The following is a 25,859-nucleotide window of genomic DNA, read 5'->3' as shown; positions in this document are numbered from 1 at the left end:
TAGGATAAAGATATATTTTTATTTTTGTACTGGAATAGCTGGAGTATACCAAGCTAGGAATTGAATACCAATTTTCTATTGAAGGAAAGCATTTCTTTTTAAAACTTTTCAGGAGCCTGATTCAAAGCAAACGGAATTATATGGTGAAGCACATGTCTCTATAGAACATGTGAGATGAGAATGCCTTTTCAAATGATGCAAACCATTTAACACAAAAAAACAGAGATGCTTAGAGATTTAAATTTGAATTTCTCCAAGATTAATAACTATAATTCAATGAAATTTCACTTATATTTAATTACGATTTGTCCATTTTTGGACAAAGGTTTTGTATTGAGAGCTGCTTCAAACCTATCTGCTGCAAGCAGTACTAAGTAGTATTTAAATTTCATTGAAGTATAGTGACTGTGGGTGATTTTTGAAGAAAAGATTACTTTTCAGTTTAGGGTGTTTTGTTCTCTTTTTTTCATACATTCAATTCATGCAGCAAATTTATGATCAAGTGCTGTTCAGTTTCGAAATAATAATAAAGTGATTCTGTTCGGGATTCATAGATAATTTCAGATTCTTTTGGTATTGGTGCAGGGAGAATATCAGTTAATTTTGAGTAGTACTAGATAGGCTTCTCATTTCCACTAAAAACAAGTGTTGATTTCTTTGAACATCTTTCACAGATGAAATATAAGATATAGAAAAAGCTTGAGATAAATGAAAGCAGTCTACTACTTTGTTTATATCTTTACCACAATGACAAAATGAACTGAAAATTTTTTTTCTGTCTATAATATTAGAATCAGTGCTAATTGTGATAGCTTCTACAGCATTATTGACAGTGTTTTACATCACACATTGTTTCAGTCAATTTTCTCACTTCATTTAAGGTACTTCTATTCTGTTTTTGATATTTATATATTTTTAGTAAATTTATTATTCATTTTATTATTCATCACCGTAGAAAAAATTATGACAAGTTGAGCCTCAGGTGTGCACTGTTAACATATTCAGTACTTATTTCTTCAGGTATGACAGGTGTAAAAATTGATTAAGTAAGATCATAATTTTTTACCTTTTGATCACTTCCTTGTTACTTTTCCACTTCAGGTGCACTCTCAAAAGCTTCATCTACCAGAGGGGATCGAAATCACCTGCGCTCAAGTGGCAGCTGGTCACCTGAGTAGTTCATCCATCTACCCAGCATGCTTTGCTCCGTACCTTATTGTGACAGCTTGCTCTGACCGGGTGCTAAGGTTTTGGAGGTGTAAGACAACAGTGGATAAGGAGAGCAAGACGGAGAGCTTTGAGTGGCTAGAGTGGGAGATGATGATAAGGACAGAGGACTCCAGTGCAATACATATTCCAGGTATTATAATAGGACCAAACAGAATATGTTAAAGCATATGTATGATAGATAGAAATTTCAGCCAAAGACAATTGTTTGTCATTGACACTGTGAAGACTTTTGCACCCCCTTTTTATGAGGATTAGTGGAGTGAGTGATAGCAACAAGATGAAAAACATTTTTTTTTTCATATGAAAGGATTGAATGTTTATGTTCTCGGTCAAGAACTGCTATCACAACTCTTAACTAACAGTTACGAGATCTTAGTTAATTGGTATATTTACCTACAATGCAACCAAGGTGTATAAATCATTGAATTGTTCTTTTAATCTTGTTCTTATATATTATTAACTGCAGCCAATACACCAGGTTAAGTCCTGACCTTTTTCATGTTCATAAAGGCCATGAGGTGAACCATCATGTTATAACTTTGTCAGTAGAATGTGAAATCTCACAGAAAATTTATATATAAAAATATTTATGTACAGAAAATGAATGTGAAAGGATTCAGAGTCAATTACATATCAATGTTTTTCTGTCTCGTAGGTCGTCCCATTAGTGTGAACTGTGCATACAGTGGTCGTGTAGCTGTGGCATACAGGACAGGACATGTCAGAGCACACACACATAGACCTGAGGATAAAGTGATCAACTGCTGTGTGGCAATATATGAGTGTGAATCAACAGGTTAGAACAATAGAATTCATAATGATTGATAATTATTGATTCAGAAGTGCATTTCTTTGCTTTCCAATAGCAAATTGAAGAAAAAAGAACTACAACAGGGTTATTCACAAACTCTCTACACGTTTGCTTCTTTAAAATTGTTTTGATTAATTTAGTTAGTAACTCTGCTCATCCAAATTTGTACTTTGGTAGCTGTATGTGAAAGATTTTTGATTAATAAATTATGGTCAGTATGTAGGTATTGTTACCACAAGTCCTGTGAAATCTTAGTCACAAGATTTCACACGTTTATTTATTTGTATACTTTTTTATCAAGGTGGCTCAGAGTGGACACTAGAGGACACCATTCAACTGAACAACATCCCTATACCAGACCCCAAAACTGAGATAGACCTCAGCTACATCAATGACGTGGAGAAGAGATTGTCCCATATCAACTCCAATGAGGACTTCACAAAACTAAGCCTGGGGTTGGCGCCCTCTCAGTCTCACTCCAGTCTCACCCGTATTATGTCTATACCCAGTTTAAGCACTATCAATAGTGTGAAACGATCTATAGGAGAGAAGGGAAATAAGGCTGGGATATTAAAACAGAAACATTTGGTGCAATTAGACTGGGTGTCCACCGAGGACGGGTCTCATATTCTGACCGTCGGTGTAGGGTCACGGATTATGATGTACGCCCCAGTGTCAAGTGAGATCTCACAAGCAACACAGAAGGATTTATTGGCCAAGGTTGAGGCTAATAGAAGAGGTATACTACAGAAGAGCAAGTCTATGACTGTGCAAAACTATGTGCAGGAGATTAGGTGGATGAAGTTGCGTACTATAGAACTAAGCACAGCAGATGGGTTACCACCACTTCCCATGCACATAACATGGGCAAGAGAAGGGATCTTGGTCGTGGGCATGGACAATGAGATGCATGTGTATTCCCAATGGAAAGGTCCCTGGGAGGGTATCCTGGATCACATAGCAGCCAATACCTACCACAGCCAGTTTTCGGACGAGGCAGATTCGAGAACTTTACCAGAACAAAACCTTACCACTGCTGCTACCTCGGCTAATCTCTCTAAGATCAAGTCCACCACTGGGTTCAAAGTTTCATACTCTGTGCCCAGCCTGATAGCACTGCAGCAAGGAACATCACCAAACAGACAGGAGTCAAGATCCATGAAGGTCCCTGAAGGAAGAAAACTAACACAAAAAGACAGCAGTACCAATGATTTTGTGAGTAATAGATTATCAAGGAAGAAATTGTCTATGAAGCAGATTGGCACCATGGACGACAATGACAGCACAACAAGCCTTACACTCATCCAAGATGTGGGGCTGTTTGAAGCAGCCAAGATGGCCAACCCAGTGCTGCCACAGTATCACCCCAAACAAATCTTGGAGTTGCTCAACTTTGGGAAGCTGCGCCGTGTGAAAGCCATTCTTGCTCATCTGATTCGGTGTATAAGTGGTAGCAATGGGGCCCAAGGAGGCACAATGGACAATTCTGAGGAGCCCTCCAGTAGCAGTATACTACAGAGGTCTATATCAGTGGGCAGTCCCGGGGTAGAGAGGGGCCCTGCCATACCAGAGGAGACCCACCTTGACTACATAGAGATCACATCCATTCCTCCCCTGCCACTCCATGCACTACTTGCTGCTGACAATGCTGTGAATGATAATGCTGGAAATGCTGTAGATACTCATGGTATGGAGTTGAATTACACGAAATGTATATAATTAATGGTACCTGGTATGCTGCTCTGGGGCACGTCTAGTAGTAGTAATTATATGTAAGCTATAAGTTCTTTTTCTAACATTTGGATAGCTTTTTATAAATTAATGTTACGCTACACATAGGTTTTGAAACATTACTTTTATACAGACTTTGGATATATAACTTGAATTGTTGAATTATGGAATTTGATATTTTCTGTTACAGGTACTTCATTACAAGGGCAAGACTACTCGGACTTGTTCAAAACTGACGTCATGTCGGGGGACGACCCTTTTGCAGATGACCTGCTCCATGACGGTAGCCCCACTGTACGTATTCGATCCAGCTCAAAGAGCCAAGCCAACCAGCATCACTTTGGGTCAGCTGAGGCCACGCTGCTGACCAACCATCTGACCCATATCCACTTGCCTGGACTGTCCAGTCTTGACCAGATGTACCTGCTGGCCCTTGCAGATACTGTGGCCAGTATGAAGTCTGAGATGAGTGAAAAAGATTTGAGCCAAAGTCACAGTAAGCATATTATAGTTTCAACAAACTTGGATTACACCAGCAAAACATACATAACACTTGCACAAGTTAACACTAATATCTATTTTATATTTCATATTACCTCCATTGTTTTCTTCCATACTTTTCCCAAATGTAACCTTGTATACCTCAATATATTCCTTTTTCATGTGCAAGCAATAAAGAACATATCTCCTTTGTGGTAATATTATGTGGCATGCATGAATTGTTTGCTTTGTTAACTTAATGGTTTCAATTTTTTTTTCTCTAATATTTTGGTGTCTGGTCTGTCAAGTCGCCATCAGCAAATGAAGCCACTTTCATAGTTACGGATTGGTGAACACATGTTAAGAAATCCTTTATTGAACTTGTTTAGGTTTTGTGGGATCTCTGCGTGGCAGCTCTGCTACCAGTGGCTATGCTTCAGCTGGAGGGACTCCTGTTGTCACAGGTAAGAAATACAGCTGACTCTTCACAGTTAATACCTGGTTTCTCCTGGTAAGAAAATTAGATTTTTGAGAAGATGTGTGAAGAAAGATATATGCAAATAAACTACTGAATATAATAATGATAATGATAATGACAATCAAAACAATGATGATGATCATGATGATTATTATTACCTCCTAAAAATGCACTTCACTTGTATCTTACTTACCTGTTCAAATATTCTGCCTTAAAGGAAAACTATTACTACTAATTACATTTAAAGACACCAGTTTATATTGATTGGTTCATATGAATTGATATTATGGTATTTCAGATGCTGTTGATGAGTGTGGTCTTCGTTTCCTACTGGCCATGCGTCGTCACATGTATTTGCTACGTATCCTCCCCATACGCTCAAGAACCATGCTGCATGCTCAAGGCCTTTCTCCAGCTGACGTTATTTGGGCTTTTCATTCAGAAGCACAAGAGGTAACCATTACAGTAACTGTGCATATTTTGAAAAAGAAGTCTGTACTGATATCATGTAGTTAATTAAGGGAGAGGATGAAAAAATTGTATTCCACTAGCCCATCTAAGTAACTCCTTTCTACAATTTGGATGTCACACATTTGTACTATATTTGTTTTTTGCTATTACAGGAACTTCTGGCCATGATCCCCTGTATGCAGAAGGAGAAGCCAACATGGTCAGAGCTGAGGCAGTTTGGAGTTGGCTGGTGGCTCACCAACACCACCATCCTCAGGAGATGTATAGAACAGGTGATTTGTTTCTACTTGCACAATATGAACAGAATTTAATTGATGAGCTATGTATAATATAGTTCTTCTTACACAATAAACAGATAAAATCACCTTTGTGTTTGTCACTCACGTGTCATGAAAAGGTAAAACATTTTAATGTAGAATTTTATGAAAGATACATTTTTGAAAGATGATTATAAAGTACTATCCATTGTTTCTAACTGTTTGGCATAATTATTTTGTAGAATTATAGTTTGTATAGAATTAATGTATCAGGTTGAGACTTGGGGGGGGGGGGGGGGCGCAGAGATTTTGAATTTTTATCATATCGAACACACTTCAATAAGATGTAATTTGTTGATGTTATTTTATTCTGCACAGCTTGCCAGAGCTGCCTTCCAGCAGAAGTCTGACCCTCTTGATGCTGCCATATACTACCTGGCTATGAAGAAGAAGAATGTAGTGTGGGGGCTTTACAGGTAATACCTGTAAATATGTAGATAGTGTATAGGAATTTGATCAAAAGATTTTCTGAAGGAAGTTTTGTATGTCATAAAAAGGAAAAAATGGTGGATTTTCCTTATTCTGATTTGGGTAGCCCTTACATTTTGGATAGCTAAATCTGTTTCATTGTGAATAAATGTGTGAACATGACAAATTTAAGTACATATTCTGGTTTTTCTAATGAAATGATGAAATATTCACTTTTTAGCTGAAATTCTTCAACCATTTTAAAAAAAGAAATTTTATCCTGTGGTGAGCCCAGATCCAGATGACCAGATTGTATTTGAAAGTTTGGCAAAGTGTATAATACATATCTAACAATCTGATTCCTTCTTTTTCTTTAAGATCTGTGAACAACAAGAAGATGGTGGATTTCTTCAAGAATAATTTCTCAGAAGATCGCTGGAGGAAGGCTGCTCTTAAGAATGCCTTTGCACTGTTGGGATTACAGAGATTTGAACATTCTGCTGCATTCTTCTTGTTAGCTGGGGCCCTGAAGGATGCTTTGGAGGTTACTTTTTTTTTCTTTCTTACTTCAAATAATGTCTAGTCTGTTGAAAATAGAAATAGAGCATCTTACACAAAAAAGAAGGATAAATTTCTTTCATTTATGATTGCAAATTATGATTTAACTCTAGTTAAAGAGCTCACTTCAGTTTTTTGTGTAATCTCTTTAAAATCTTGTATTATCTGGTCAGAACCCAACTTCTCTTTTTAACTGCAATGTACACAGATGATACAATTCATAAAAGTCTATTTTTATGTGTATGTAACACTACCCATTTAGTCAAGACTCTTTGGCACATGTTTTTATCTCCAGGTGTGTATCAACCAGCTGAAGGACCTGCAGTTGGCTTTTGTGATTGCCACCCTCCATGAAACAGAACTAGGCTCGGAAGAATCCATGGCTCCCAGTGTAAAGAAACTCTTCTACAGGGAGATTCTAGGACTGGATGATAATGGAGAAAATCCTGACCTGGATAGAGTACATCCAGACCCCTTCCTTCGCAGCATGGCGTACTGGAGGATGAAGGAGTACAAAAACGCTCTGAACACCCTCCTGCAGAAAACGTCATCAAATTTTCGTGGCGTTAACAGGAACGATATTGACTCAGTGGAAGAGGACGAGGATGTTGGGTCATATGCTGCCAAAGCTAGTGTATTTAATTTTTATAACTATCTAAGGACTCACCCCTTGTTGATACGTCAGCACCTGGCCACCACAGCCCAGGAGTCCCACACTACTGTGCTTCTGTCTGGATTCAGCCATGGTAGGAAACAAGATGTGGTCTCAGACAAGCATGTGTCGTATGTGGATACTATCACACCTATTGAAAGAAGACTGTTCTTTCACACTGCTCACACCCATTTGAAGGCTGGCTGTCCACTGCTGGCTTTAGAAGTGCTTACCAAGTTACCTGATGTTATAGCAAGAGAGGAGGATGAGGAAGAGGATTTTATGAAAAAACAATTCAGAAGTAAATCTATTGTAGACACAGGGACCCTGGAGTTACCACAGTCAGTACTAGCCAGCATAGCTGAAGATGCTGGCAGCCTGCCTAATTCTAAAAACAATTCTGTTGCATCATTTGATTGGTCAACCCCCACAACACAGCAGAAAGCTGATGCTTTTGATTGGTCAACTCCTGTGACACAGCAAAAAGCTGACACTTTTGATTGGTCCCAACCTATGAATAAAGGATTGTCTTCTAGGTTTGATGATGAGCTTGAGATGGACTTCAAAGTTAATGGAGATGATGGATCCTCAAGTGATTCTTCTGATGAAGGTTAGACCAATACAGCTGATGTAAACTGATCTTAAAATTATCAAATACTTCTAAAATTTACCTTTTGCTGTATCAGCACTAAAGGTGTATATTTGCGGTGTTTTTACTAATAGTAATAGACGTTGTTTAATTGATCTATATATGTTTTCTTGAAGTTGATTTGAAAGTGAAGTTGGTTTAGGTTACCATTTCAATATTTCATATTGCTATTTTATGATATTATCACACCTCTGGGTTTGCGAAAATGTTATGCACACAGTTCAAGTGAGATTTTGTATGAGGTGACTATTTTACATCAGTGTTATACAAAACTGTTATTCAATTACACTGATTATGTCATTTATCCTAATTTTCGTAGGTGGCATTGTGTTAAAAACGGACAAGTCCTCCAATGCAGACTCTGACACAGAGGCAGAGGACCAAACTGAAGGCGATGTCAACACAAGCGACCAACACACAACAACAGATATCATGGCACAGCAACTGAAATATATTGCCTGTTTGAAGATTTTGATGGAGAATTTGTCCACTCTGGCCACAGGGTTTGAGGTGGACGGTGGTCAGTTGAGGTGTCACTTGTACACTTGGTTGGAGAAGGAAGTGGAGTGTTTGAAAACCCTGTGTAATTATGGAGGTGGAGAGCTGGAGACAGGAACCCAACCAGACTTGATGGAAACACCAGCTACTTTAGGTGTTTAGATTTTTCTGTTCTAGAATTTTTGTGAACCAAAAATAAAGTAATGATAATCTACAATCTTGTTGGTGATGTGATAAGGTTTTCTGAGAATTAACAATTATATAATATACTCTGTTAATTGATAGCATGCAGTACATTATAGATCCATACTGTAATTCTTGTAAGCTATCTTTCAGAGACAATATGTATGGCTTCTAGTTGTTGTAAAATGAAAGAAGCCAATAATTCACCAGAGTTAGACATAAACTTTCAAAAATGCATTTAGTATTAGAAACATTATATAGTTGCTTAACTAAAGTGTATTATTACTTATCTTGAAAACTTTCCAGCAGAAGCACAGCCTGACGACACAGAGAGTTGTGAGGAAGACACCTACACACCTGCCCGACGTGCCAGCGCTGACAGTTTACTTTCACCACCACCACATGCCAGAGAGCGTCGACCCAGCATTGCTAGCACTCTAGCTGAGGTGATCAAAGTGGAGAAGATGAACTTCGAGGCCAAGCTGGAGAGAGCGCAAAGGAGGAAAGAATGGCTGAAAATACATCAACATCTCTTAAGAACTTTTGCCACGTACTGCAGTTTGCATGGAGCCTCGGGAGGAGGTTTGGCCTCTGTCAGAATGGAGCTCACATTATTGCTTCAGGAGTTACACCAGGATAATGTCCAGAGACAGCTCCTCTCTCCCTTACCTTTCCCAACCACCCTCCCTCTCCTATCTGCAGGTGTGGCCAGCTCAAAAACCGTCATGGCGGATCCAATCCAACACCTGCAGAGCATGACCTGGGATATTCTTCAGACAATCATCGAGTTCAAGCACCCTCCATACATTGATAACATGCTGGATAGAGTGTTTGTGTTACGGAACCTGAGTGCTGCACTGTCAGCATGTATATACCAGTGCCTGTGTGACAGCGATAACTTTGTCATCTCTATGTCAGATAAGGTGGATGTAGGACTCTGGGGGTTTACAAGGTGAGAGGACCCTGACTGAATATCCTACACAACTGAATTGTGAATAATAATTCCTGTTTTTTGTGTCATTCAAGAGCACTTCTAAAAGATCCATTGTAAATGACTGATAGTTGTTTTTGTCAGTTTTTCATATTTATAAGCAGTCCCAAGACAAACAATTTCAGTGCCAGTTAAATAAAGAGAAGAGTAACAATACTAATTTTGTATTTCAGTACATCTGTGGTATACCAAGACACACATCTCATGGCTGGAGCCATCAGGAAGAGGCACAGGAGTTTTGGTGCAGCTGAGGAGAAACCCAACACCTCGCCCGGCAAGTGGCCAGGTAAGAAGCTGGTGAAAAATAGGGGATAAGGCAGGGGAATAGACTCTCTCTTTGCTGTTATTTTGATTTTATGCAATTAGATGATTCTAAATCAATTTTTAGTGATAATCATGCAGTTTAATACAAGTTATTGTATTTCTTGTTTGTTATGCCTGTATCTTTTAAACTGACAGAGTCTCACTGACATCTCTTTGACAGGTGTGACCCAGCTCAGAAATTTATTGCACAAAGAAAAGGACATTGACTGCCCCAAGCTGACCATACTGTTGTGTGAGGCCCTGGTCGCGGTGTATGTCAGCTTGCTCATCTATGCCATGTCTATCTATGAGGCCAACATACTGTACAGGCTGATATCTCACCCTATCAATGAGCAGATGTGGGGACTGCTGTTTGGAGGAGGGCTGAGACAGCTGGTGTCTATGTCACAGGGGAGTCCTTTGATAAGCTCCCTCAGTAAGTCAGTCCAGTGGTTGCTCACTCAGTAATGATTTTTTTGTGTGTTATTTTGTTTATAGAAAGAGATTTTGAGCTTAACATGGTTTGCTGTTAGGTTATTATTGTTGAAGAGAAAACTTAAGTTTTAAATTGAATTTTAAAGAATATTACATTATTTTACAAAGATATGAATCATTGATATGTACAGTGTCCACAATGTAAGCTTGTACTTTGATTACAGTTTTATGAATTTGTTTTGTTTTCTTTTCACATTACATTTGACATGCTTTTCAGAATGTGTGAATCAAATTTTTCATATACTGATAACTAAATAAATTTGTTTGTGTACAAAAAAAAAAATTATTCAAATTTCAAAAGTTAATGCCACTGTTAAATTGCCCCTCTGTCTTCTCTCATAAAGAAAAACCTGACTCAAATGAAGCCACCAAGCAGAGGATGAAATTCATGGGTCGGGTAATGGGGAGACCACAGGAGCAGAAACGCCCCCAGGATAACAAGCCCTCATATCATGAGAAGTTTGTGGCCCCTGAGATGAGCATGGTCAATTATTTCATGGCAAAAGTAAGAAGGATGTTGGATTCATGTCTGAAAAATGATTTTTGTGTATTGTGTGAGGAAATAGCTTCTGTATTGCAGTTTGTTCTCTTACAATAAGAAGATAAGAAAAATTACATACAGAAGATTTTTAAATAAAAAATATTGTCAATACAAAGGATACGTGTACATGTGCATATGCTTTCTGTACTGGTTAGTAACGTGTATATACCATATTACCTCAGATTTTTATCAAACTCAAACTCCTGTATTAAATGTGATGTACCCCTGTTTCTCTCAGTTTAAATTTTAACATTTCCCCTCATATTTAAATATAGTGGGTAGATAAATCAAAACACTTTTCTAATTTCTTTCAAATATGATTTCCTATACCAAAATACTTTCTACCTGTGTCTTTCTCTGTGATTATTTTGCACTCATTCCTGTTCCAGCCCATGGTAGCCCGTGAGGAGTCTGGAGTGGACTATGACAGTGAGGAAGATGTTTTGGACAGCACCAGTGAGGATGACAGCAGTGAGGAGGAGGATTATGACTCTTACTTGTCTGGTCCTCCTAAGAAAGAAAAGTAAGTTGGTACTACTGAATTATTAAAGTTGGGCATGGAATATTACAAAATCATGTAGTATTTTAACATGATGGTATGCTACAAATACATTAAGTATGTCAATATCAATTTTTAGGGAGCCAGACCCCCGTATGCAGGAACATCTGGACCCAGACTCCTACAGCTGGTGTTTGATGAGATATGCCCTGGTCAAATATGCCTGCCATTCCTTCCTGACCTTTTTGCCAATAGCAGGGCTAGAGCTGCAAGGTATGAGAAGTATTTTTGTTAGTCATATAACAAGAGTTTTTTCTCCAAATGCTCCATCGTAAAAGCTGTAACCTTAAATTGAATTATTAATATTTAATAGATGAATTAAAAAAACATTTTCTTTTTTAATGCCATCACCTGTATCCGCATGTCTTCCAGTGACCCAGATTACTCCTTTCATTCTCATGTAGACCTGATTCATTTGTCACATTGTACATATCTGAGTTTCCTTCCAGACCTGCCAGTAGCCTCCCCTCTCCTCCATGCCACCTTGAAGTCACTGGAAAGATGGCAGCTAACACTGAAGAGAAAACTGGTACAGCATGGAGGACCACCAGACAACTACATCCCTGGCTGTTATATGGAGCCTACATCAGGCCCGGCCATCCTCAAGTATAAGGGCATGCTAGAGCCTTACAATACTCCATTTGTGTAAGTACACACACTTCTGGGCATGTATACACAGACACACTCTAACATTGGCATTCCACAGTTTTTCTTTATGTCTATGAAGATGAAAAAAAGAGTTGGATATTTATGCATTGTATATATCAATACGTAAAAAAAGTATATGAGAATGTTTCCCCTTCAAAAAAATCATTTAGATTTATACTTATATATTAGTTGAAAAGAGATAAGCGAGAAATTCAGTTGCATATTTTCAAACCCTTTTTCATGGGCAGGTATAAAAGAAGTGATTTGAAATGGAAAAATATTGTAGTATAGCCCTTTGGGAATTTTATAAGATAGAGATATGTGGAATGAACAGTCTGGTGCCAAGTGTTTTAAAATTTCAGGGAAAAATGACATGTAGGGTATTATGTGACTCTGCCAGACATGTTGAGATAGAGTGGAAAAGATTAAAATGTTTGTATCTGGTCTTTGGTTTTTGCAAGGATGTTGTGATATAGATATTGGACTGTGTTAGGGAAACTGTTCTATTTATTTCTTATGGTGGATGTAAACTAAGTGTTTGTGTTGGTAGTATCTACTGTTGTAATGCATCTAGTGCTATAGAAGTGTTATGTTCATAGGAATAAAACAACTGTGTTCACAATTTTGTTATGTACTTCTCAATAGTTGTCCTTCAAGTTTAAATGAAAGGGACAGCTTCTTGCTGTTGCACCCTATTAGTTGCATTACATATATCTCTTCGAAATTGGAATTTAAGAAACCTTGAACAATGTTAAATTTGTCCTGATAAGGGGTTCCTGTAAAATGTTTTATGTTCCAAAATGAATGATTTTGTAGACTTTTCGTACTTTGGTGGTAATAACAGTTCTGGAATTTAAACATCATTTATTTTATTGTCCTGGGTCTATATACTTCAGGGAGTAATATTATCTTATGTGGAACTATAGCCAGTTCAGTATGGCTGAACAATCAAGTTTTGAATATAACATTTTGTTTTTGCCTCTTTTTCTCCAGTGCAGCTTTTTTGCTCATCTTTAAAATCAAAATGAGCTCATTCTCATAAGATGCTTGATAAGTGACATGCACTACATTCAAGTGATGCATGGATTTATTCCTCAGATTTTGAAAAGCACATTACGTATTTATTGCATGCTGTTGTAAATATTTCTAGGTTCCAGAAATTATGGGATCATCACAATACTCCATTTTCGTAAGTTTTTTTTTTTTTTTTTTAGAAAGATAATTTCACTTTTTTTCTTTTTTTCCCCACTTAATCACCACAGATGTTCATTTCCCTTCTTTATTTTCCACTTTTTTGGGTATTGGGGCATGTAAAAGACTTTTTGTTAACTTAAGGCACAGCACATTCTTCTTTTTTTTTCTTTTTCTTGTACATATCTAACTGTTTTCAGCATGATTTGAATAGTTGTGTAGATGGTGGCTTAGTGTCAAGCATGCATCAATGGCATTTGTGTTTTTATTGGATCCCATGGCACAGTTCTGGTACTAGTGATATTCCAGGTCTTTATTTTTTCTGAATACGAGGAACAAATACAGCAATCAGATTTTTATTCATACATTTTTGCATTTTCCAAGACCTAAGACCTCTTTTGAAGTCACAGAGTTATTTGTTTTATACCCAGGAATGAAATAGGGTATCTAGACTTTGTCTTGAATATGAGCTTGGATTTAAATGTATGTATGGCTTTTTTTTTGTGTGTGTGTAAGTATATTTCACACTCATCAAATTTCTTATGCTTTAACAGGGCTAATATAACCTAAGGGGCAACTCAGTGCCCATGGAGTGGGTCACCCAGGCACCTGAAATAACAAAACACCATTGATTTGATGCAGAAAATAATTTTCATGTTTATAAAATATACCATTTATTTATTTATATTTATTGTTTGCCAAATAATTCTGCTGTTATATTATAGCCAATCAGTCTTTAAAAAATTGAAAATTGCCAACGTATTTGTTGATTATCATACCAATATATAATTATGTCTCAGATCTAAGTTGTCAAATAGCAGATTATTGGTTTCAGGGTGAAAGCTGTTTACATAATGTTTTATATATGTCTACTGTTTATGTACTATATATTTTATATAATTAACATTGTTGATATAATATAATGTATTAATTCTGGTATTGCTTGTCTTTTCTAGGTCCCAGAACTCAGCCATGCCAGCCAAGAGACTGTGGATGCACTTGGTGAGAACTGAGTACCTGCAAGATGTCTTCATTAGGTACATCTTCAAGAAGAAGCAGGCAGGCTCAGATATGGTAATTATACTCACGACATGTTCATGTTGTTATTGAATGATGTTTACTTTGTTTCTGTGTTGTCCTGCTGTGAAATCTGTACATTTTTTATGATAATGATATTATCAAAGAATCATTGTGTGCACATCTTCATAACATGTAGTGAAGTCTCTTAAATTGCTTTTTTTTCTTACCTAGCACCAGAAAAAGAATATATTGTGTTGTGTTATTTAGACGTTTCTTAGTTGACTGTAATAACAATTTAACTATGATACTGTGTCATGTCCTGTATCTCTTTATTTGAATATTCTTTGATGAACATAACCTTAACAAGAATGCATTCCTGTATAACTTGAAACTAATGTAGAATGAGAGAATAGGCACTGGGCTAGCTTAAGAATAGAATTAGTACAAAAAACTCTCTCTCTTTAATATGCATGTTTTTGAAGTGTTCCAGCAATATAAAAAAAATATATATACTGTCTAGTTTTATAGTTTTAACACTTTGCAGTATTTATGTTGTAAATTTTTCTAGATAATTTAAGTATGGACTTAAAACCTTTTCACAGTATTAACAGCCTTAATGGGGCATATTTTGACCTCCTTGTGAGGTGAGACATTTATAAAGGGGCCCAAAAAGGGACTCGTGTTGCATCATGGAATGTTGAATCCCTGAGAAGTTGGACCTTTTATTACATTAAGATAAAATTGATTAAAATTACTTATAATGACACCTACATAGTAGAAGATAAATTTCATGCTGAACTTTCTCAAAAAAAAAAAGAAAAAAAAAGACCCCTAGAAAAATAAATGTCTAGCACTCCTGTATTTTAAACATAGTGCACCAAAGTAATCCTATTGAGTGCATGTGTTCATTGCATGAAGAACTAAGGAAAGGGTATGACTGCACCAAAGTGTCCAAGAATTTTTAGACAAGAAACAACAGTAAATATTATGGCAGAGGGGTTTTGAATAGATACACTTTTTCTGCTGTTCAGTTACCATTCACTCTGAATAAAGCAAAAAGTAAGACCTTATTTTATTAACAGCTACTAAACAGTTGTCCAGAGTCTGGAAACATTAAATAATGATAACACCATGTTTTTGCTTTCCATGCGTGATATCTTCAATAGACCAGCGGAATCCAAGATTGTGACCTAGAAAGCATGACGCCTGAGGACCCCTTCTCAGACACCAGCAGAAAAATGTTCTCTCTTAGTCTTTTGCCCTGCGAGGTTAAAATATTGTTCACTCAATGCATTTCCATGGTAATAAATCATTTTTTGCCAACAATATGTTTACTAATCCAGCCAGGCCAGACTCAGCTGCTGCTAAGGGGATGACACCTAAGAAGTGGCATATTCGGGAGAAAGCATGGGTGTGTTCTATCTAACTCACATCATAGCATGTTGGTACAGTTGGTATACCAGCTAGGCAAAGCAGTTTATAGAAATGTGTTTCTAACCCATTTGGCTGGAGGGAGGGTTATATATATAACCCACATGGCATGCTGGTGTCTGAGAATGGGTTGCAATTTTGTGTGTTGCATTGTTTTTGCATGCTGATACAAGAAGATGGGTGTTGATTCACCCAAATAGCACAAATACTTGTGTGACTATATCAGTCTGTTTAACCTCTGACATGATTTAAGATGCATCTTTTTGGAAACATGTAAACATACTCTCTTTATATTTTCCCTTATGGGGAACTCTTCTTGCACTGCTGTTGTGCTAGATTAGGAAGGAGCATCCAGAATGACACTTAAGAGAAGATACTGTGATGGACTGATGCAATTTGTGTGGCACACAATCACCCACAGTTTGAACAGGAACACATTTTCCAGTGATTTAAGATGCACCATTATGCCATCACTCACACTTAGTGCTATAATATCTTGTACTCATATCTGACCTTAATTGTTCACCAATGTTCAATTTGATTATAAAATTATAGTGTTTTGCTTTTGATTAAATCAGTATATCATATATATAGAATTATATAAAGAACTATAATCCATAAATGTCAAAATATTATGCAATTATGCTTGTTTGCACATGAAAAAATTGCGCTGTGGCTGATAATTTAAAAAATGGAATGATGTTACAGATGTATCATTGGATTGTGCTTATATGTATATACTTTGGTGCCAGGGTACATCATGCCTTTACAAATAAATGCTGCATGCATGTGATTATGGAAAAAAAGATTTTTTTTCTGTGTCTTTGACTGGGGTATTGTTTTAAAGCCAGCAAGTAAATGGCAGTCTTCGTAACAGTGCGCATATTTCACAATCTACTGTCTAGTCGTATTATTTTTGACAGTATTTTCATCAGTATATTTATTTGATTTCTCATCAACTGGCAGTGACTGAGTAACACAGTTTAGCTTGTCTTTATTATTGGGTGGGGAGGAGTGGGAACTCCACAGGAATAATCAAACTTAAGCAAAGTTATAAAATTAATACAGGAGAGTCCATGCAAGTCTGATATATTTTGTTTTTAGTTCATTATTCCTTATGTTTTTTTATGCTAATTGAGATGCTTTGATCCTTAAGTTTTGTTTGATCAGTTCTTGTCTTTGTAAGCATCATTACTAATGATTCTAAAAATAAAAGTAAAATTATTGATAAATTCCCCGTATTTGTGGTACAATTTTATAGTTTTTAAGCATGTTTCAATGTATACTTTAATTAATTGTAAAACATGCATTATAGTCATGTCATGGGTACGTGTATCATAATAAGTTCACAGTTCAGAGTAACAAATGTATGAATTTTATGTTTTGTCATTAAGTCATGCATGCATTTGCATGCCCAACATGATCTATCCATGTTTTGGGGACTGCATCTGTTTAATAATATCATAATTGCCATTGTGAAGAACTGAAACATAGCTGCACTCAGAAGCCATAATCACAGAAGGATAAAAAGGGACCCTATAGCAATGTCATCTGGTGATGTCTGGTGATATGTTATAGTTAGAACCTATAATAGACCAGGTTGTGAACACGGCTTGTTGTCTTAATGGATCCAGGGGCACTGAGGTCAAAGGTCACAGTGTATTTCTTAAGTCACTTATGAATATTCACCTCCTATTTCAGGTGGACAGTAGGGCCCTGCTAGATGACCATGACCTACCTCCAGTGGAGCCAGTGAAGATTATTCACAAGGAAAATGATGTCATTGCTGCCTTCTGCATCAACCAGGTATTTGAACAGAATTTCAGACATATCTTTAAATTGATTTTATCCAACTTAAGAGTTGAATATGCTATGGAGTTGTACAAAACAAAAGTGTAAATTAGAAAAAAATATTAATGTACTATTGTATGTGTGATAATGTGATCTGGATGTGTTATGTTATTTTTTAGGAGTCAAAAATATTTTCGAGTTCAATTCAAGGTGCCCCTGGTTCCCTTATTTTTAGACTTTTTTTTAACTAAATGCCAGTCTCATCCCTGCATGTATGACTACAGGATAGCTTGGATGTGATATGTGTGACAGGGTAACCTAGATGTGATATGTGTGACAGGGTAACCTTGATGTGATATGTGTGACAGGGTAACCTAGATGTGATATGTGTGACAGGGTAACCTAGATGTGATATGTGTGACAGGGTAACCTAGATGTGATATGTGTGACAGGGTAACCTAGATGTGATATGTGTGACAGGGTAACCTTGATGTGATATGTGTGAGGAATTAAAGTGAATGTTAGTTTTATGTGAGGTAAAAGCAAAATGTTGCACACTAAATGTAAACTGCATGTATTTCATATTTACAGGGTAACCTGAATGTGCTTGCCCTTGCAACCCATAAAGAGGTGATTGAAATAGATATCAACAGCATTCTTAATCCTCCATCTTGGCTTGAAGATGAGACAGAATATGACATTGAGAACCTGCAGAAGTAAGTGGAAGTAAAGTGTTAAGTATTATAAAAGTTGAAAACTTAGCATGTGTTGTAAGTATTTGATTTAGCTTGCATAAAAGTCTGATTCAAATGGAAGTCATTAAACCAATCAGTTAAACTATTTATTGTTTTACTGGCTAAGTTCTACCAAACATCTGTCAATATCATTATTTCCCTATGAAATAAATGGCCACATTCAGTTTAGATACAACTTTGTACATTCAAGCACAATGTGGTATAGATATATTTGATTATGTGATATATGATAAACATTTTTCTCTACTAAAAGTCCTCAACATGAACACCTGGAGACTGGGGAGTTCCTAGTGATCAACAACCCGCATGACAAGATGATGTCTCAACTGTCAGTGCCCACAGCTCCTGGGGCCCTCCCAGCACCCTCACATATGGCAGGGTATACCAACAGGGGGGGCACAGTGGTACGTATACTGTACATGTATGTGTGTATGTATGTATGTGTTTATATTGAGCATGTGGAGTTGCCGCATGTGTCAAAGCATGATCACTGTAGTACAAGAGGGGACGAAGTTATGGGCAGGTGTTGAATTATGGAAGATTGGAAAATGTTAAGTTGAGTGGTTCAAAAGGAAATATTTCCTTAAATATTGAATTAAATCTTATGATGATTTAATGCTCTGATGGCCTGTTTAGACAGCATAACTACTAACCTGAAATGGTTCTGACTTGCACTACAGCTAAGTATAGGGGGACCCACTTGTCCAAGTAACCTGTACATCACAAAGCTAGTGCGGTCAAAATTTGAGCGTAATTTCAAACCCAAAATTATACTTTGATCCGAGATAAATCACTAGTAGGTCACAAGAATAAAGGCACTGTCAATGTAAAACATAAGGCATTTCAATTTTTTTTTTCTTGTAAAACAGACATCTTGATGTAAGTAGACTACTAGTGATTTATCTAAGTAAACTAAAAGTTTTGGGCATTCAGTTCAGTTCTTTTGTGAAATGAACCCAGATGATTTGAGTTAGACTAATTATGATCCCAGAAAAATTATAGTCTGAATTTATTTCAATTAATTTAATAGTCCTGCAATTTTACTAATAGTGTTTAGGAAACAAGATTACCAGTGTTTCTTGCATGAGGCTATAGCTAGAAAACAATACCAGTCAGATTAAGATTGTTTCTGGAAATATTACCTATTCTGATTATGTGGGCTTATAGCATGTGCTTGCTTTTATATAATTTTGATTTTGTGAAGGGTTATAATTCTCTAACCCTTTTCCAGTGTACACATTATATCTGGCATTTTTGTTACCATTGCATGTTACAGCTACTAAATATCTGGTCTACGCATATCTGATAATGCTGTAACCAAGCTGTTGACAATGTATTGAAGAAAATGTTTCACATTTCAAAGTAAAATAACATCGTAGCAACACAAGGAAGAGGTTTATTTATAATAAATGGTATTATAAATTTTGCTAACATAAGTTTTAGAAATAAAGAAGGTATATTTCTGTGTATTAACAACATTTGTAGTCAAATATAGATTTTTAGGAAATGGTTGTGCTGCATGCATGGGGGCTCATAGGGCTTCAGGATTTTTTTTTTTTTTTTTTTTTTTTTTTTTTTGGGGGGGGGGGGGTTGAAAAATTATGAGAAAACAACACTAAGTATTTTGTTCATTTGGTTCATTGATATGGTGCCCAGTTATACAAATGTTGTTAAGGTATGGTGAGTCTTAAAAATGGAATATTTATGGTATTTTATATCTTATTATGTTCTGTTGGTTGTTGATAACTGTATAAGCACAAATTGTATCACACTACTGCTAGTGAATACCTAAGAAAGTCTGAGGCGTCTGTTAAGATGAAGGCTTAACATAAAGCTTCAAGTTGTGTAGAACTCTTCAAAGATGACCACGCTCAAAAAGGGGGGAAGGAAGTATTCAATGCTTAATCTCAAGCCCTGGCTATGTAGTTCTGCACTTATTCATAACAAGATAATTGCTTCAGGAAAATAACACCAACTCCAAAGGAGTCTGTTATGAAGAATTGGTGAGTTATCACACTGCCAAGAGCCTGTCTATGTATTTGTAAGGAAATGTATCATTTAAGGCATTGGTTATAATAAATAACTTATTGCACTGGGTGATTTTTTAATAACAAGCATGGGTGAAAAGGGGAGTAAAATAATATGTTTGTATTAGTATTTATATTCAATTTTCGAACACCTCAATTGCTATAGTTTTTTTGTAATTTGTTCTTTATACCAAAAAATATAAAATGACTTGATATCATCTCACTATTCAAAATATCATAATCATCTCTTGCATGTTTTGAGAAATATAGTTATTGAATTTTGTTCGAATTCCTTGAGTAAATACTGAATCCTGTTAAGATGCATGGGTTTTAGGGAAACTGCTGACTGTATAGCATCTCAGTATCCATCTCTCTTGAATAGTGAATTAGGCTTCATATACTTATACTTATGCAGCATTTTCACTGTGTCAATTCCTATATGATATTTAGTAAAGTCACATGCTCATTGCAGAAAAGAAATTTGGTTATTTAGCAATGTGGGATAAAATGAATCTTCAAATTTAAATTTCTGTTAGAAAACAATTAGAAATTGTAGGAAAAAATCAACTCTCTAAACTTGCACTCTTGTGTAGGGAAACAAGACTTATACGAGGAAACAAATCCCCCGGGATACAGAACTGTTGTAAATAATATCTATGAAATTGGCTACTTGAAACAAACTTGATGATAAGCCACTTTCATGATACACAGTCTGCAATATTTTTCTAATGGAGTGTATATTGGATCCTGTTGTAATATGATAGTTTTTCCACCCTCCTGCCATTACTGACCAAAGGAACTAAATGTTTTGTCAGATATCTGTTCACTGGTATCTGCATTCACTGGGAGATATATTTGCAAATAATCATGCTTGTTTAAGCAGCCACTAGGCACCTTGCTGTGTTGCCATTTGCAATAAGCTATGCTTTGGCTGTGATAACGTTAAACTAATTTGATACTGCATGGAATATTATTATGCTTGCTACATGTATTCATTTCTTAGATAATTGACATACTGCAAATCATGAAGAAGTTCTACAAAAAATGTCCACATTTGATCATTTTTATCCCTGACAATATTGGCTTTTTTCTTTTATGTTTTTGATTTCTCTCACATTTATTTCTTTTTGAATATTGAAAATAAAAGATCTTTGCTGCAGTCAGTGGCTATGGTTGCAATAAGTCTGCTTAAACTTGTTTTGCAGTGTGGTGACTGTATTTATATAAAGTATTAATGGAATTTCATAATTCTTATCTTATTGATAGATTTTGTTTGAAAATATTTGTAAAAAAATGGATTTCTATAACAAGTTCTACAGGATAGTATTGCAGGCATTTATATAGAGCCATAATGATATGGTATAAATGATGGTGAAAATGGATGAAAAGATTTAAAGAATACATGTAGCTGGTTATTCATTTCATTGTTCCTTAGTTTCAAACTTGAGCCCAAGCTGAATCTGGCTGATAAGGATATGTAAATGTTTGACTAAAATGAGCAGTGTGTAAAGTTTCCATCTCACAAAAGAAAAAAAAGCAATTCTTGCAGTGAGTGATACATTATGGTTGGCTTTTTGTGAAAAACAGTGCGTCTACAAAATATTTGGTTTTTATTGGGATGGAGGATACATTACTATTTGTTCTATGAAGTACAAACTAACTTGACTATGTGCTGCAGATTGCACCTCGACTAGTTGGGTTCAGCTTGGGTTTGATGCTCACTTGGTTTGCTCATCAAGTGAGCAATTTCTTCTCACTGACATATCAGTCTACTGATTTTTAATATCTTGGCATCTTTTGCCCAAACTCTTTAATTCACCTCCCCTTGGTTTTCTGCTGCTCTTGGACATGCAGGGTAAAGGGCTTCACCTACCAGGGCTTACAAATCTTCATCCACATCATGTGGTAGACCGCAGTAGACGGCTACTTAAAGTGGTGAGTGACCACTACTGGACATTTAAACTGTGTGCCAGTGGGGCAGTTTTGTGGCTGTTGTTTTGAGTTGTCAGGGATCAAAAATATTTTGGGTTAAAACAAAGTCATCAGTTGGTGAAAATTCATACTGTTTTGGATGTCAAATTCTGCGCATTTGTTGATGTAAATTTTAGGAACAAAGTACAAAAATATTTGTAAAACCAACAATGTTTTATCTAGTAAACACCCATGTTAAGAGTAGAGAATCATTTTCAAGACATAAAATCCACTGATTGCACACAGTTTAATATTCTAAGCAGTAGCAGAAAGGTTTAGTTGCTTGGCAGTTTCATTTGATGCAGTAGAGATTGTTTTGGCGAAAAAACTAAAATATTTATTTTGTTTGAATTTTTTCCTTTTATACTTTTGCATCTGTTTATTCTTTTCATCATGTCCTCTAACTTGCTTGTTTCAAATTTTATAACAGGGTCGTGGCGTTTTTTATTCCTTTCTATATATTCATTAATAAGAAAGAGAAGTATTACCTGCTCTTTATACATATTGACTTTTAAAGATTTTAATTTCCATTTGTTTGTAGATGAAATGATTCAATTTTTGAATATGCTTTTTTGGTTTATTGTCAACATAGTATTTGGTGATTATTGCATGTAAAGCCTATTGCAAAAGATAGTTGATTTTGTATTATGCACATTCATTTAATACTACTTTTTAACCAAAGAATTGGAAAATAATGTGTCACCACATTTTTAGTGAGTTTATGCACTATCTTACTCATTTTTTTTCTCAGTTAATATTTGATGTATCACAAAACATAATACACAGTTGAACTGACTGGTTGTTGGTCTCTTTGTTTTAATATATCACTTGGATTGAAAAAAAAAGGATTTCAACACATCTAGTGGACATGGACTGTAGACAACCAGGACTGCAGAGCTGTTTCATGGTTGTTTTAATGTTATTTGTTCCTATTAACTAATATTGCTTTATTCAGATGAACAAGAGACCAGTGAATGATGTTAGAGGAATGGGTGCCCATCCCCATCTGCCATATTGTAAGTGTAATATTTGAAGGTTGTTTTAGTTATATAATGTCATTAACTGATGGCAGATATATTAAAAATACTAGTTGGATAGTCTCCCTCCCCCAATATGTTCTTGTTTGTATTATATACATGTACATAATTGTACTATGTAGCTTAAATATTGAAAAGGAATAAAATTCCCTTTTACACACACACACACATGTCTTTCAAGTGCACAGACATGTCTTATGTTTTAAAACAATATTAGATGATCGAACTAGGTGGACTGATTTGAGAAAATGTTACTTCTTTAGACTTGACTGGGTGTCATGATGGCAGTGTGAGGATGTGGGAGTGGGGACATGGCCAGTGTGTAGCCACACCCAGACAGGCAGGTAGCTTCCCCAAGGTCACCAGGCTACAGTTTAATACTCATGGAAATAAGGTGGGTGACTGTTGGAAATAGTCAGTTTCTTTGTGTTATCCTTCTAAATATGTGTGCGTGTGGGGGTGGATGGATGAGTGGGATGTTAGTCAACTAAAAGTATTTGAAAGTGTTTCTATCTTGTGCAGCTGGTCTCTCAGACTAACAGAATATAAACATTATTTAATTGTTAGTTATGAAACTGCTTCGAAGCAATAACTAAGGGATATTGTAGTCTTAACATTATTATATTATTTTTTATCTGTTTTGTCTTATTTCCAGTTTGGAGTCAGTGATGGTGAGGGGTCTGTGTGCCTGTGGCAGGTGGGATTTGGAACAAATATGAACAAACCATTCCAGGTAAGTGACAACACAATTCAAATATATATATATATATATATATATATATATATATATATATATATATATATATATATATATTTTTTTTTTTTTTTTTTTTTTTTTTCCCAGACAAATTTTTGTTCTTTTCACCTTGAATTATTTCAAGAAAAATATTCAGTTGAAATATTCACTGGTAGTTTAAGCTAATATATAAAAATGTCCACAAAAAAGCTTGTCTTAAAAAATCAGGTTTTTCAGCTTTACTAAGACTGTTATGCTACATGTTTGTGAATTAAAGGACTGCTTTGCAATATCAGTCCAATGCCTTTAATTGTACCACCAGCGTTAGCGCTGGCGGTACACATGGTTTCAGTCCCATCCGGTCCGGTCCGCCGGCTCCTGCGGCTCCGCCGGCTCCGCCGCCATGTCATCGTTACCGCTTCTCCTCCTAGACGGTAAGGGCCCCTATACCCATCTCTTGGATTTAGGTCACCTATAATCTCAACTCGTTCCACGTAAAATTTGGGCTTTGTCGGTATTGGGGTCTAGGTGTGGCATTCATTGCAATGCACCCTTGTCCAAAAATGGCAAAATTAAATGCTAATTATCTACCCTACGGAAGGAATTATGGGAAAAATTTCTACAGACGGCTTCCCAAAAGTCATATGTGTAGATTTCAAATATGCCCTTGGATTTGACCCTTGACCTTAATTTCAAGGTCAAACAGGCCAAATTTATCAAAAAAATGAATTTTTTTACGAAAAAAAAATTATTTGCGCTGTTATTCAGACACCACACAGACTTAACCAATAATATTATTGGAAAATGATACCCTTCAGGTCATCTTTCATCTCCGTGAATTTAGGGTCAATCAGTGCATTTTAACGGGAGTAGCGGCCATAAGATACCGAAACTGAAAACTGTCTCTAATTCGGGAACCGTTAATGCTAGAGACCCATTCTTTTTTGCATTTTGTAGAGCATGTAAAGCCCAACACTGGAGGTGGTCTCCGTTTTTTTGTATTCCATACAGTTTTCGAGCTACGCTGTATCAAAAAGTACATATTGGTGGTGAAAGCAAAATGTGCAGTACGGTAATGGATAATAAATTTTGAACTCTGGAAAAATAAAACATAAGGCTTGGCAAAGCAGACAACTTGTGGTCAAAAATGACATTATTTCATCAAATTTGAACTTCTGGAACTTCAGAGCACCTGCCATTTCAAGAATTTCGACCAAAATGACCTTTTCTTTATTTTAATTAATTTTTTCTGTAGGAAATTTATGGCACATTATGGTAACTCCAAAATTAAAACATTTAGTCCCTTTTATCTCCAAAACTGGCAGAGATAGGTCCATAGTTTCTATTGAACTTGAATATGAAGTCATATACTGGCAATCTAAATGTGACCTTGAAATTGACCTTTGACCTACTTTTCACCATGAACTGAACTTTGCAAATTTTGCTTCCCTTTTATCTCCAAAACTGGCAGAGATAGGTCCATAGTTACTATTGAAGTTGAATAGGAAGTCATATACTGGCAATCTAAATGTGACCTTGAAATTGACCTTTGACCTACTTTTCACCATGAACTGAACTCTGCTAATTTCTTTCTCTTTTAACTCCAAACCTGGCAGAGATAGGTCCATAGTTACTATTGAAGTTGAATAGGAAGTCATATACTGGCAATCTAAATGTGACCTTGAAATTGACCTTTGACCTACTTTTCACCATGAATTAAACTTTGCAAATTTTGCTTCCCTTTTATCTCCAAACCTGGCAGAGATAGGTCCATAGTTACTATTGAAGTTGAATAGGAAGTCATATACTGGCAATCTAAATGTGACCTTGAAATTGACCTTTGACCTACTTTTTATCATGAATTGAACTTTGCAAATTTTGGTTCCCTTTTATCTCC

At 36.1% G+C, this 25,859-nt stretch overlaps 1 protein-coding gene across 9 annotated transcripts in view; it reads left to right on the top strand.

Annotated features, from left to right (window-relative positions):
- The window catches only part of LOC106164574 (dmX-like protein 2), a 58,730-nt gene that overhangs the window by 26,277 nt on the left and 6,594 nt on the right, over window positions 1-25,859 (top strand). For 2 of the 9 annotated variants that reach the window (XM_086999696.1, XM_086999692.1), the window contains exons 18-45: window positions 113-169; window positions 1,102-1,360; window positions 1,886-2,026; window positions 2,343-3,728; window positions 3,963-4,268; window positions 4,642-4,716; window positions 5,029-5,183; window positions 5,354-5,473; window positions 5,837-5,934; window positions 6,305-6,470; window positions 6,780-7,746; window positions 8,105-8,437; window positions 8,773-9,418; window positions 9,631-9,743; window positions 9,942-10,196; window positions 10,600-10,760; window positions 11,186-11,319; window positions 11,435-11,568; window positions 11,805-12,000; window positions 13,154-13,192; window positions 14,151-14,268; window positions 17,347-17,451; window positions 18,028-18,152; window positions 18,445-18,595; window positions 22,073-22,153; window positions 23,145-23,205; window positions 23,490-23,620; window positions 23,882-23,959. In XM_086999696.1, coding sequence (XP_086855822.1) covers window positions 113-169; window positions 1,102-1,360; window positions 1,886-2,026; window positions 2,343-3,728; window positions 3,963-4,268; window positions 4,642-4,716; window positions 5,029-5,183; window positions 5,354-5,473; window positions 5,837-5,934; window positions 6,305-6,470; window positions 6,780-7,746; window positions 8,105-8,437; window positions 8,773-9,418; window positions 9,631-9,743; window positions 9,942-10,196; window positions 10,600-10,760; window positions 11,186-11,319; window positions 11,435-11,568; window positions 11,805-12,000; window positions 13,154-13,192; window positions 14,151-14,268; window positions 17,347-17,451; window positions 18,028-18,152; window positions 18,445-18,595; window positions 22,073-22,153; window positions 23,145-23,205; window positions 23,490-23,620; window positions 23,882-23,959 — 6,591 coding nt within the window. Of the gene's footprint in view, window positions 1-112; window positions 170-1,101; window positions 1,361-1,885; window positions 2,027-2,342; window positions 3,729-3,962; window positions 4,269-4,641; window positions 4,717-5,028; window positions 5,184-5,353; window positions 5,474-5,836; window positions 5,935-6,304; window positions 6,471-6,779; window positions 7,747-8,104; window positions 8,438-8,772; window positions 9,419-9,630; window positions 9,744-9,941; window positions 10,197-10,599; window positions 10,761-11,185; window positions 11,320-11,434; window positions 11,569-11,804; window positions 12,001-13,153; window positions 13,193-14,150; window positions 14,269-15,380; window positions 16,893-17,346; window positions 17,452-18,027; window positions 18,153-18,444; window positions 18,596-20,152; window positions 20,195-22,072; window positions 22,154-23,144; window positions 23,206-23,489; window positions 23,621-23,881; window positions 23,960-25,859 lie in introns of those variants that run through there. The other 7 variants (XM_086999693.1, XM_086999694.1, XM_086999697.1 and 4 more) reach the window with 7 other exon arrangements.

This window comes from Lingula anatina, chromosome 1 (genome assembly GCF_051362555.1).
Source record: "Lingula anatina isolate TDL-2025a chromosome 1, LinAna3.0, whole genome shotgun sequence".
In the NCBI taxonomy this organism is placed as follows: Eukaryota; Metazoa; Brachiopoda; class Lingulata; order Lingulida; family Lingulidae; genus Lingula; species Lingula anatina.
Note: the sequence above shows the minus strand (reverse complement) of the source record. Positions and strands in the feature narration are given on the sequence as shown.